The 14,859-nt window shown below is 35.7% G+C and overlaps 1 protein-coding gene across 3 annotated transcripts in view; it reads right to left on the bottom strand.

The window, feature by feature from the left end:
* Window positions 1-14,859, bottom strand: part of COG5 (component of oligomeric golgi complex 5) — a 282,510-nt gene that overhangs the window by 97,169 nt on the left and 170,482 nt on the right. For all 3 annotated transcript variants that reach the window (XM_082846505.1, XM_082846504.1, XM_082846506.1), the window contains exon 11: window positions 5,824-5,905. In XM_082846505.1, coding sequence (XP_082702631.1) covers window positions 5,824-5,905 — 82 coding nt within the window. The remainder of the gene's footprint in view (window positions 1-5,823; window positions 5,906-14,859) is intronic.

Genomic DNA, 14,859 nt, shown 5'->3' with positions numbered 1-14,859 from the left:
CCGATGCAAGGGACACAAGTTCGTGCCCCGGTCCGGGAAGATCCCAAGTGACGCAGAGCGGCTGGGCCCGTGAGCCATGGCCGCTGAGCCTGCACGTCCGGAGCCTGTGCTCCACAAAGGGAGAGGCCACAATAGTGAGAGGCCCATGTACCGCCAAAAAAAAAAAAAAAAAAAAAAAAGCTTCAGTTGCAGGGATCAAAATTCTAAAAGGTACTTAAAATGAGGGTGTGAGATCTATCTCCTAAGTATATATATTTAAGTTGTACATTAACTTTTAGGAAATGCATCACAGGGACTTCCCTGGTGGTGCAGTGGTTAAGAATCTGCCTGCCAACACAGGGGGCACAGGTTCAATCCCTGGTCCAGGAAGATCCCACATGCCGCGGAGCAACTAAGCCCATGTGCCACAACTACTGAGTCTGTGCTCTAGAGCCCGCGAGCCACAACTACTGAACCCACGTGCCTCAACTACTGAAGCCCTCACGCCTAGAGCCTGTGCTCTGCAATAAGAGAAGCCACCGCAATGAGGAGTCCATGAACTGCAATGAAGAGTAGTCCCCGCTCACCGCAACTAGAGAAAGCCTGTGCACCACAACGAAGACCCAATGCAGCCAAAAAAAAAAGAAATGCATCACAGTAAAATCTCATTTAACATGGACACCATTCTAACATTTTTTTTTAATCTACACTAAAGTATTCATAATTGTATAGCTTGTTTATCTCCCTATTTCAAAGGAAGAGTGGACTCCCAATTTATCACTGTATCTTTAAAAAGGTAAAGATAATCAGTTTTAGCATATATTTTAAGTCTTAAAGCTTTCTATATCTTCTAATGTGCCTATCTCCTAAAGCATTTCTCTTACTCACACTTGATTTTCCAAAGCACTACAGATATATACGATGTAGCTTTCTTAATTGTATGAATCAACTCCTTGAGTTGCTTAAGAGTTTTGATAGATTAATATTGCACAAAGGGTTTTAAAACAGATTTACTTGCCAGAACATTTTAAGCATATTTCAAAAAATGTTTTTAAGTGCTTATGCTATTATAAAAGGGCACTGGCATCTTTTCTTCCTTGCTTCCTTCCTCTTTTTCTTTCGTCCTTCCTTCCAGTCAACAAGCATTTATTGAAGCCTTACTGTGTGCTAGGTACACTTTTAGCCATTGAAGATACTACTACCATGACCAATATAGTATTCCATGTCTTATGGGGAATTAAATTCTAGTGAGAGGAGGGAAGAGTTCAGACTAAATAAATAAATAGTGTATTAGTAAGTGATGAGAGCTATGGAGAAAACTAAGGGGGATAAGACATTCTGGGAAAATCACATTATAAAGAAGAATTATGAAGTCATTTCAAAGAGTTCAAAATGGTAATGTTTATTTTGCTTGTTTCTATTGAGACTTGAAAAATATATGTATCATAAGCCAACAGGTTGGTGAACAAACATTATCTAGAAACTACAAGGAGAAATAACAGATATAAAGCTTAGAAATCATCTTGGAAATAACTATCAGCCACAGATAATTAAAGCAGCACATTTCCTATAGAAGCTATTCTGAATATTCACAGTGACAAGTTCAGGCCCCTTTCCTTTTAAATAAAGTAAATTCACTGTCAAACCCCTAGATTATATTTTATTATATCTAATAGAACTTATTTTTATTAAGCATGAACATTTAAAATCAGAAGGAACATGTTTCTAATTAGGAAATTTTTCCTTTAGATATTTTCTGCCAAATATTACTTACTTAACACAATCTGTTACACTGTATATAATCTTCAACTCTGCAGATGACTGCATCTCCTTTATATTGCCTGTCTATAATTTTAAACAATTACTACAGTACACTCCAGGGACTATACGTGCTATATAAATGGACTCTGTCTCTTTCTCCAGCCTTGAAGCTGGGCAAATGCAGACCTTGTAGGCCTGTAGGGTGCAGCCCAACAGATTCTCAGGTGTTTATCACTTTATTTTAATTTTGTAGTATTTTTCCTCAAGGAAAAGGATTAGAGAGAATATATCTGTTCCTCACACAAGACTGGGAGGAGTGCCTGTTCCTGAAAGCCAAACTAAAAAACGTCACAATTCACAGAGTATCTGGTAGAGTCTAGCCTCTGTAGTGGGAAATAATTAGCTCTAGACTAAACACTGCTCAGGTTTTGCCAAAAAATCTAAAAAGCAAGACTCAAAGGAACCGAATTGTTTTTTAGTAACTTGACAGTACCCTAGAGTAAGAATACTTAACAGGAAGACAAAAGTATCTAGTACTAAACAAGGTAAAATTCATGTGTGATACTGAATCACAAATTATTAGACATGCAAAAAAGTAGGAAAAAATATCAATGAGGAAGAAGAAGAAAATTCAATCAACCAGACCCAGAACTGACAGAGAGGACTGAATTAGAGACAAGGGCATTTCCATTCCAGTCGCACTCCCTAGAGTTATACTCTCTTAATATCTGTGTGACTTGTTGGGATGAAGTTTACGTTATACAATTACTAAAAATGTGCTAAATCAACCAATAATAAACAATATTGGGAGATGTAATGGTTAAAGGTTTGAAATATTTCAAGTATCCTAAGGTTATTTCTTTGGTATGTTCCTACCACACTGAGAGAAAAAAATATTCAAAATGCCAATTAAGTTTACTCATTAAAGAAAGAAAATAAAATACTGTCTACAGGGCTTCCCTGGTGGCGCAGTGGTTAAGAATCCGCCTGCCAATGCAGGGGACATGGGTTCAAGCCCTGGTCCTGGAAGACCCCACATGCCGTGGAGCAACTAAGCCCGTGCGCCACAACTACTGAGCCTGTGCTCTAGAGCTCAGGAGCCACAACTACTGAGCCTGTGTGCCACAACTACTGAAGCCCGTGCACGTAGAGTCCGTGCTCTGCAACGAGAAGCCACCGCAATGAGAAGCCCCCGCAATGAGAAGCCCGCATACCGCAACAAAGAGTAGCCCCTGCTCGCTGCAACTAGAGAAAGCACACGTGCAGCAACCAAGACCCAACGCAGCCAAAAATAAATTAATTAAATAAATAAAATTTAAAAAAAAAGAGAGTAGGAATATACCAATCTAAAAAAAAAAAATACTGTCTACAACAACTCCAAGGTTTTGTAAAGGCTTTGAAGTGATAAAGTAAAATTTTAATGAATGCTTGAAAACAGCAACAATGAGCTTTTACATTGCTTTCTTTTATTCTAAAAACTAAGGTTTTAATGAATTTTGTAATTATGCTTATATATTTCGTAGGTCAGTTTACATCTATGTGTTTTCCTACTGGTATGTGAGTAAATGTATTCCACAACTGGCTTATAGTGTGAAAGTTAAATATTAAAGAAAACTTCATCATAACTGGTTTCATGAAAAACCATTACTTTCATACATGGAGTAAGAAACTATTGAAAGGCTGTATTTATATAATACTATATTTGAATATTTGAAAAACTACCTCCTAAAACTGATAAATCAGACATTTTTCAAAACTAAAAACTTTTGTCATTTGGAAGATACTGTTAAGAAAAGGTAAAGGCAAACCACAGACAGGGGACTATATTTGTAAAACATACATCTGAGAAAGGACTTGGAATCAGATATATAAGGATATTTTAAGACTCAATAATAAGAGAACAAGCAATAAGCTAAAAAAATTAAATAAAACTAAAAAGTCAGTAACTCTGACGAACACTTAACCAAAGAAGATATACAGATGGGAAATAAACCTATGAAAATCTAGTCATTACTAGTCTTTAGGCTAGTGAAGTTAAAACCACAATGAAAGTTCACTGAACACTCACAAGAATGGCTAAAATTAAAATGACAGGGCTTCCCTGGTGGCACAGTGGTTGGGAGTCCGCCTGCCGATGCAGGGAACGTGGGTTCGTGTCCCGGTCTGGGAGGATCCCACATGCCGCGGAGCGGCTGGGCCCGTGAGCCATGGCCGCTGAGCCCGCGAGTCCGGAGCCTGTGCTCCGTGGCGGAAGGGGCCGCAGCGGTGAGAGGCCCGCGTACCACAAAAAAAAAAAAAAAAAAAAAAAAAGACAATATCATGGATTGATGAAAATATAGAAGAATTATCATACATTGTTGATGGGGATGAAAAATGGTACATCTATCTTGGGAAACAGTTCAGCAGTTTTTTAAAGTTAAACATATACTTATCAAATGATCAGGAAATTCCACTCTATGTGTTTACCCAAGAGAATGAAGACATATGTCTACAAAAGACCTGTATGTAAATGACTGTAGTAGCTTTATTCATAATAACCCCAAACTGTAATAAACCAGTTATTCCCCCAACTGGAGAATAGATAAATTGTGTATATCTACACAATGAAATTCTAATCAGCAATAAAAAGAAATGGACTACTGGTACATGCAACAACATGAATAAACCTTAAAATAACTACGCTGCTATACAAGAACTCATACTGCATGATTCCAGTTTTATGAAAATCTAGGAAAAGCTAACTTATACAGACAGAAAGCTTATCATTAGCCGCCAGGAGCCAAGAGGTAGGAATAGGAGATTAACTATAAGAGTACATTAGGGACATGGGGGTGGGGTGTTGGTGATAGAAATGTTCTATATCTTTTTTTTTTTTTTGCGGTACGCGGGCCCCTCACCGCTGTGGCCTCTCCCATTGCGGAGCACAGGATCCGGACGTGCAGGCTCAGCAGCCATGGCTCACGGGCATGGCTCTCCGCGGCATGTGGGATCCTCCCCGACCGGGGCACGAACCCGCGTCCGCTGCATCGGCAGGCAGACTCTCAACCACTGCGCCACCAGGGAAGCCCTGTTCTATATCTTAATTGTGATGGTGGTTATAAGGATGTAAACATCTGTCAAAAATTCATAGAATATTCTGCTCAAAGTTGGTGAATTTTATATATGTAAATTACATCTCAAAAAAGCTGCCCAAAACAGATACCTAAAGCAGGGAGAAGCACAGTATTCTTTGAGTAGGGTGATTTGTAGAAGTAAATAGAATGAATCAGTCCTAAATAAACCCTCTGCTTAAGTTCTGTCTGGGCACACATGAATGAAGACCTTCTCTGTGGTCACTGCCTTGCTGCACACTCCTTTAGAAGTAGAAGTAGGGAAGCAAGGTAGTGTGGTTAATTCATTCTGGAGTTGTCAGGGACTAAATAATGTTTACATTACTAGGTACTTTCAGTAACTGTGAATAACAACTACATACAAACTCTCAAAACACTTTTAAAAGGCCTAGGTACATTCAATGCTCTTACATTCAGTGATTAGACAAAAACACTTATATGATATTAGCTAGTTTGTATACTTCATTGTTTAGAACTACCCTGTGCCATTATTTCATGACAAAAACAAACTAAGAAAAATGTGTTGTATTATATTTGGTTAAGCAACTTTTAATTCATGATGTGGGTATTTCAGCTGTTCATTCATCAAATCTTCATTTTAACAATAAAGGAAAAGCTATAAGGTCTCTGCCTTTTAATATCTCTTTGTTAGGAATTAAAATACTCTACAAGCTTTAACTAAATTCTTCAACATCAATCACCCTTTACATAGGAAAAATTCAGGTTCCTCTCACTGAATTATGGAGAATTAACTTATTCTTCTGGAGCATTTTATTTCACATCCTAAGTATTTTAAAAGTGTAAAAAAAGAATTTATTGCTTATATAACTGAATATATAGGTAACATAAGAAATGACAATCAGCCAGGAGTTTTTAAAAGATGTTTTATAAATAGAGCAAAACTTCCTGATATTAAATTTTAAAGTAACTGAAAAACTGTGAAATCAACTTGAAAAATAAATACTGTACTTACAGTTTGTTGCTGTCTGAAACTGAGAAGAAAGTGCCTGAGTAACTGAATTCCAAAACGTGTATAAAATTTCAGCGTGTCCATCCTATGACCCAAAAAAAGGGGATGTATTATTTTTTTTAAATTACAATGGATAAGACATAGCATTGAAAAAGTATTAAAAATGTATTTAAGTCTATCAAACAATGGAATTATTAAGTAACTAAGTAGAAATATATAGATTAGTCAAATCATGTCTCATGTCATCATCCTTCTCTGCTACATACTAGCTGTGTGAGTTTGGGCAAGTTGCTAAATCATTCTGTGCCTCCCTGCCCTCTGTAAAATGGAGATAACAGTACCCACACTGCAGGATTATTACAAGGATTTTAAAAGTTTATTAAAGTAAACTCTTGGGACAGTTCTTGACATATAATAAATCTTCAGTGAATGTTATTATTATTACATTATCATCATCATTTTATATACAGAAGGCAATTTTTGTTACCATAAGAAAATGAAGAACAAGCATGCTTAGACCAAGAGTGACCACCAAGATACAATTCATCAATTACGAAAGAGAACTGCCTGAAGTATAGACACAATTTTGTTTTTGTTTTTTTAAGTCACAGGAATTCCTATTACTCAGCTTAGCAGGATACTGTCACTCAACTATTAATACATATTTTAGAAAGTAATTACTAAAAGGAAAAGATAAATATTAGTTTAAGTGTCATTTGTTAAAACCGGACAAAGTATTTTAATACTGTTAAAAGAAAATGACACTTACAGAAATTTTACCAAGCCCTTTAAGGTACTTCTACATGTGTGATAATATTATATCAAATTGCCGTTATTCTATTTTTGAAGTACAACAATGCCAATTACACATGGTTCACCCTAGTAACATAAATATGTATAATGTTCAAATATGACTACTGTCATAAAAAAGAATAATTAGGAAATTCATTCATTCTGCTTTAGTTTTGTACTTGCAAAGAATGAAATTCTACTTTTCAAGGTTATAAGAAAGAAAATGAGCAATGAAAAATACTGATTTCTCATTTTTATGCCTATGCACATATCTATTTTCCTTGTTATTTGTTTCTTTAATAAGTTTTGTTTTGAATTCAAATGGGTATTGTGTATCATAAAAAGGCAAATCAAATAAGTGCTAATTTCTTATGCAGTGATCACAAAATAGATTCAGATTACCAAGATTTTATGCAATATGTGTATTGTATATCATACACTTTACAGTGGATGTTTTTCTAACAAGGACCTACAGCACAGAGAACTATATTCAATATCTTGTAATAACTTGTAATGGGAAAGAATCTGAAAAAGAATATATATACATATATAAATAAATGAGTCACTTTGCTGTACTGAAACTAACACAACATTGTTAATCAATTGTACTTTAGTAAAAAAAATAAAGTGAATGTTTTTCATCATATTAAAGAACCATTTTAATACATCACATTAACAAAATGAAGGACAAAACCACATGATTATCTCAACTGATGTACAAAAACGCATTTGACAAAATTCAACACACTTTCATGATAAAACCACTCAACAAGCTAGGAACAAGCTAGGTAATTACCTCAATATATTAAAGGTCATATATGAAAAGTCTACAGATAACAACATAATGGTAAAAATCTGAAAGATGTCTAAGATGCAGGAAATTTGGTGACTATATATGCTTCTACATACACACACATACATACACTTTAAAAAGTAAACTTGGGTCAATCTTGCTTAAGCATACAAATACAAAATTCTCACATATAATAACAAATTGATTTCAGTATTTGAATTATCTACCTCAACAAGTAGGATTTATGTCAGCAAGGTACCCATCATTAAATATTAGGAAATATATTAATATAAGAGCCCAATGTCTCCAGAAGGAAATCTATAGGATCATTTAGCTGAGTTAATAAAAGGCAATTAATACCCTTAATTAACAAAATAATACCCAGTCCTCATATGTTTTAAGTTCATAGAAAACAATGCATGAAACGATTCTTATACTTTTAAAATTATGATAAAAATCACAAAATTTACCATCTTTACTGCTTTTAAGTGTACAGCAGTGTTAACTCTATGTACCTTGATGTGCAACAGATCTCTGGAACTTTCTCATCTTGTAAAACTGAAACTCTAAACCCATTGAGCAACAACTCCCATTTTCTTTCTCCCCCCAGCCCTTGGAAACTACCTAACTACTTTCCGTTTCTAAGAATGTGACTACTTGAGATACCTCATGTAAGTGGAATCATACAATATTTGTTTTTTTGTGTGACTACATTATTTCATTTAGCATGATGTCCTTAAGTTTCATCCATCTTTAGCATGTAACAGAATTTCCTTCTTTTTTAAAGACTTAATAATATTCCATTGCATGTATGTATATACGTGTGTGTCTGTGTATCACATTTTCTTTATCCCTTCATCCATCGTCAGACACTTGGATCGCTTCTATCACTTGGCTATTATGAATAATGCTGCAATGAACATGGCTGGGCAAATCTCTCTTCAAGATCCTGTTTTCAATTCTTTTGGATATACTGTGTATCTCCAGAAGTGAGATCGCTGGGTCATACATTAATTCTGTTTTTAATTTTTTTGAGGAACCTCCACAGTTTTTCTTAGCAGCCGCATGATTTCACATTTCTATTAACAATATACAAGGGTTCCAATTTCTCCACGTCCTCACCAACACCTGTTTTCTGTTTGGGAAATAGTCATCCTAATGAGTGCAGTAATATCTCATTATGATTCTGATTTGTACTTCCTGATGATTAGTGGTGTTGATCATCTTTTAATATGCTTGTTGGTCATTTGTATGTCTTCTTCAGACAAATATCTATTCAAGTCCTTTACACACTTCTTTAGTTGAGTTGGGTGGTTTGTTGTTGTTGAGTTGTAGGAGTTCTTTGTATATTATGGACATCAACCCCTTACCAGATATATAGTTTGCAAATATTGTCTCTCATTCTGTAGGTTGCCTTTTCATTCTGTTGTTTCCTTTGTCGCACAGAAGTTTTGAAGTTTGGTGTAGTCCCATTTGTCAATTTCACTTTTTGTTGCCTGTGATTTTGTGTCATATCCATGAAATCACTGCCAAGTCCAATGTCATGAAGATTTCCCAATTTTCTACTCTGAATTTTATAATTTTAGGTCTTACATTTAGGGCTTTAATTCATTTTGAGTTAATTTTTGAATACGGTTTAAGGTAAGGGTCCAATTTCTTTCGTTCACACATGAATATCCAGTTTTTCCAGCATCATTTGTTGAAGAGACTGGTAATATAAAGTTTGTGTGACCCTTTTTATTCTATATACCATTATTTGTTTTATTTTATCTGAAATTCATACTGTCGCTATTGCTTTCACTTGAGAAATGTTTATCAGTCTATTTTTATTCTTGTCATGTCACTGTTTTTTGACTCTTATAAACAAAGTATTCTATTTTTAAACACTGTTTTACCTTTTAATAAGAAATTATAAACCAAATATGTTTAATTAATAGGTTGTTTCTGCTTTTATCATCTCATTTTATGCTTTCTTTGTGTTTTCTTTGTTCTGTGGATGATTTTTGTTAGCTTTTACCTTCTCTAGAGGCTTTTTCTTTTATTTCTTTTGGATGTGTTATTATCTATTCCTACAACTAACCATAAATTCCTTTGATGCAAATCATCTTTGTAATTTACAGAATTACTGAAACAGATTTCTAGAAATAACAGGAATTCTTCAAGGCTTTTTAGAATTGCCAAAGTAAACAAGAAAATTCTAACTCCTAGACATGACCTTTTGAAAGAAAACATAGGGTCCCAGATAATCTGGCTACTTCTTCCTTTTTAGTGACAAGTCACTCAAAACTTCTAAGCCAAGAAGTATGTACTTTTAACTTAATCAGAGAAGAACTCAAAGTGTCCATGCGTTAGATGTATGTGAACGTTGGCTAGGAAATTAACATTTTCTGAATGTCCATTATGTAACAGGCACCACTGAATGTTATCTCATTTAAACACTACAACAACCACCAGAATGTAAGCTCCATGACAGCAGAGGTCCCATTTTGTCTTTCTTACCACTCTAATTTCAACATCAAGAATGTGACCAGGACATAATAGGCACACAATAAATATTTACTGAAAAAATGAGTGGAATGATCTTATAAGATGACATTTTTAGTCCCTTTCTAGAGTGAAAACAAAGGTCAAAGAGAAAAGGTGACTTGCTTAGAATTATACAGAAAGTAGTACAGTAGTACAGAAAGTAGTAGAGCTGGGATTTGATCTAAGGTTTGTTTGACTGATATATTAAAGTATTAGTTCCCTTTAACTTGACTTACAAAGCCTTATATGACATGATTGTCCCAGCCTACTTCTCTTGTTACATACCACTGAGGTCAAAGATCCAACCAGCACAAATTCCTTCAGGTTGCTGAAGGTTCTTCTGTAGTTTCTCCCAGTTACCAGCTTTTAATCCAGCACCTTCATCAGAGTCAGTTTAGGTGTGTCTTCTCTTTGTTCCCCCAGGTTTGGTGCACTCTGTTATATACATCTATAGCATCCCATGTTCCCCACCATAATTATATTTTCCTATTTAAATATAGGAAAAGAGCGGTGGTTAAAAAGAGGAACTCTGAAAGTAGGATATTAAGGTTCAGATCCAGTCTCTACCACTTCTAGAACCTGTGGGGCATCTGAGCGAAGACGATCTAGGCCACTAAATATGTACAAATCTCTGGCTTAAGAACAAGATCTAAGCTGGAGAAAGAGATTTAGGTGTTATCAGCATCTAGAGGTGGTAGAAACTATTAACATGTGTGAGCTTTTCCATAGATTGCATGTGGCATGAGAGGAAAAGAATGTTGAGGATAGGACCCAGGGGAAAAACACTACTTAAAGGTTGGGGAAGAAATAATTTAGAGTGGAGAAAGAGAAGTGGTGGAGTTAGTTATTAAAAAAAAAAAAAAGATTGGTCACAAGTTAGTGATTGCTGAAACTGGACAATGGGTACACAGAGAATCACTGTCCTATACTTTGGTTCTGTATGTTGGCTTCTGTTTGAAATTTTATGAATAAAATGTTTTAAAAGGAAGGGTAGGTGGAGAAGGAGTGAAGTTTTATGAATAAAACGTTTTAAAAGGAAGGGTAGGTGGAGAAGGAGGAATCAGTGAAGGATTCTGAAGAGATGTAGTATCTGTGAAGGAGGAAACCAGTATTAGAAGTAGTTATTACCTCTAAGGAGTGAAGTAAAAGAATCTTAGAAGTGAGTAGAAGGATTTGGTAGTTGGGTCATTAAAATTCCTTTAGTAACAACTGTTTCAGCAGAGCAGAAGCTTGATTTCAGTGGTTTGGAGCAAAACTGAAACAAGAAAGTAGAGACACAAAGTACCTTATGGAAATCTGGGCATGAAGGGAAGAAATACTTTGAGGGAGATACAGGACCAAGGATTCTGGTTCTGGTTTTGATTTTAGATGGTAGATCCCTGGGAGGAAGTAACTGGGAAAGGTTGATATTGGAGAAAGCAGAGAATATCCTAGACAAGGATAAGATGTAGAATGTGAACAAAAGTAGGGGGGTAAGTCTGAGAAAAGAGAAGATACAATCAACCTCTATCTTTGATACAGAAGGGGAAGGTGAGGATCAGTTCAGATAAAGATTTTATAAGACAGTGAACTTAATGAGACAAGGTCAGAGGGAACCAGACATAACTAAGTTACGATCAAAATAGAAGAGGCAGTAAAAGATTTAGCAGCAAGTCTGTGCCAGAGATCTCTGTGGAGAGATCACATTGTGATCTTGCAGACTTGATCAAAGAAACCAAACAGATGTGAATTTTATATTAGCTCTTAATCATCTTCTGGATAAAAGCAGAGGGATCCTGGGGAAGCAAATATAAAGCAAAGAAAAAAGTTATCTTTACTGGAAAATAGCCTTCAGGGAGAACCATTTTGCTGTGTCTGATTAAAAAAGAAGGAAGGTACAGAAATTCAGAAGGGACTTGAAGATGAACATCACAGAACAAAATGAAAAGCCAGAAGAACTTCAGTTAAAATCAAAATGTTGGCTTTTATATGTATATTGTTCAAAGATAAAGGAATATTTACAGTACAATCTACTTGTTGTTTTTTAAAAAATGGGGGCTTAGATAAGGTGGTAGTGGGAGGAAGTGAAAAGTAGTCAGATTTCAGATACCTTTTGATGATAGAACAGATAGGACTTGTTAAAATGCATAGAGGTAAATATTATAGAAAAACCATATACAAATGTTAACAGAAGTTATCTCAGGCTTCCCTGGTGGCACAGTGGTTAAGAATCCTCCTGCCAAGGCAGGGGACACGGGTTCGAGCCCTGGTCCGGGAAGATCCCACATGCTGCAGAGCAACTAAGCCCGTGCACCACAACTACTGAGCCTGTGCTCTAGAGCCCGTGAGCCAAAACTACTGAAGCCTGCGTGCCTAGAGCCCATGCAACGCAACAAGAGAAGACACAGCAGTGAGAAGCCCGCGCACTGCAACAAAGAGTAGGCCCCGCTCACCGCAACTAGGGAAAGCCCTCACGTAGCAATGAAGACCCAATGTAGCTAAAAAATAAATAACTTAATTTTAAAAAAAAGAAATTATTTCTGGGCGATAGGATTAAACATGATGCTTCCTTTATTCTTTTTAATCTTTTGGTAGAGTAATTAAGATAATCTAATTTAATTCTAAAGACACGAATAAATTCTTGATGTAAAAAATTCAATTCTGAAACACACGTGGTAAAAATTTAAAGCTTCTCTTCAAACTCAAATCCCTTATCCCACACTTTTCCCTAGAGATCACTGTTAAACTACAGTGCTAAAGGGTTTTAAAACCCTTTCTAGAGTTCTCAACCTTTCTTTTCATATTGCCCCTCCAAAAAGAAAACTAAATAATTAATTATATACATATTATATAATATGTAATAATTATATAATATGCATATTATATAATAAGCATATTATATACAATAATTATATACATATAATATGTAATGATACATATTATATAATTTTATAATATAACTTCACTTAATTTAAATTTAAATTTAACTTAGTTTCTCCCTGATGACAGATGCTAAATACTAAGGAGTAAGATTTTGTATGGTAGGACTGAACTCTGGAGACCACAAGCCAATGTAATATATAAGATGTTTTTGTGCCTCCCCTCTCCCTCCAAAAAACAGAACTTTTTCTCCCTCTTGGGGTCAATATTGCCCTTGTTGAGAACGCATGGTGGACTGGTATTTTAAATAGACTGTCACTCAAATTAGATTTAGTATGAACCACGATCTCCTCCAAACTTTTCCCCTGGCTTCCCTCACCATATTCTCTTTGGTTTCATCCTCCTCTTGAGATACTCCTTGTGGCCTACTCTGTTACAATGTTTCCCAAACTCACTGAATGTAAATATTTTTAAATATACATTCTAATATATGTTTACTTATTTGTTTAAAATTATATACAAATACCACTGTATTAATAAAATATGTGCAATATAAAATGTACGAAAATAGTTTAAAGGATAAAACTTGTAAAAAGGACAGGCAAAATTTATAACTATCTTCTTACATGTCAAAATGTATACACACTTTGGAAACCAGAGTTCTACATGAGTCTTATATGTTGCATTTTCGAGGTAGATTTCTTTTCTCTCTATAGCCGGTCTTTCCCATTACCATGGCTTTGATTGCCAATATGAGCCGATATCGTCCAAATTTATGTCTCAAGCAGAGGCCTCTCTTCTGAGCTCCAGACTCCCATATTAAACTGCCTAACTGACATCTTCACTTGGATGTCCCATGAGCACCTGAATACAGAGCTTATCTTCCCTCCTAAATGTGCTCTTCGGTTTGCTCTCAAATGAAGTTACTCCTATCTACCAGAACCCTGTCAAACCTGAACCAATGATATTGTCCTTGATACCTTCTCCTCCATCTCACCACTTTTAATCCATCACTAAGATTTGTCAGTTTTATCTCCTGAGTAATTCTCAAATCACTGCAATTCTCTCCATTTTCATAGGCATCAATGCAAATTACTGTTATAGGCTGAGTTTTGACCGGACACAATTCATATGTTGAAGTCCTAACCCCCCCATACTTGAAAATGTGACCATACTTTGAGATAGGTCTTTAAAGAAGTAATTAAATTAAAATGGGGTCATTAGAAGGTCCTTATAAGAAAAAGAAATCTGAAACACAGACACATACAGAAGGAAGATGGTGTGAAGACACAGGGAGAAGATAGCTCTATGGACATTTGTATACAAGTCTTTGTATGGATATATTCTTTCATTTCTCTTGGATTAATTACTAGGGGTATATTGCTAGGTCATATAATATATGTATGTTTAACTCTTTAAGAAACAGCTAAACTGTTTTCCAAAGTGGTTGTAAATTTTACACTTCCCTTCAGCAGTATATGAGAGTTCCAGTTGCTCCATATCCTCACCAACACTTGGTATGGTCAGGTCTTTTAAATTTTAGATATGTGCTTAATTGACATCTATCTCTAAAGTGTCTATTCAAATCTTTGGCCTATTTTTTTTTTTTTTTTTTTTTTTGGTGATACGCGGGCCTTTCACTGTTGTGGCCTCTCCCATTGCGGAGCACAGGCTCCGGACACGCAGGCTCAGCTGCCATGGCTCACGGGCCCAGCCACTCCGCGGCATGTGGGATCTTCCCAGACCGGGGCATGAACCTGTGTCCCCTGCATCGGCAGGTGGACTCTCCACCACTGTTCCACCAGGGAAGCCCTGGCCTATTTTTTTAAGTTGGCTTTTTTTGTTTTCTTATTGAATTCTGAGAGTTCTTCAAACATAAGTCCTTCATTAGATATGTGATTTGCAAATATTTTCTCCCAGTTTATTCCTTATCTTGTATTCTCTTAATGGAGTATTCTGCAGAACATAAATTCTTAATTTTGAGTAAGTCCAAAATATCAATTTTTTAAATTTATGGACAGAGCTTTTGGTGTTGCATCTAAGAAATCTTTTTCTACCCCTAAGTCACA

This window comes from Leucopleurus acutus (assembly GCF_964270905.1).
Source record: "Leucopleurus acutus genome assembly, chromosome: 9".
Lineage (NCBI taxonomy): Eukaryota > Metazoa > Chordata > Mammalia > Artiodactyla > Delphinidae > Leucopleurus > Leucopleurus acutus.
This window is presented reverse-complemented; position numbering and strand designations above follow the sequence as displayed.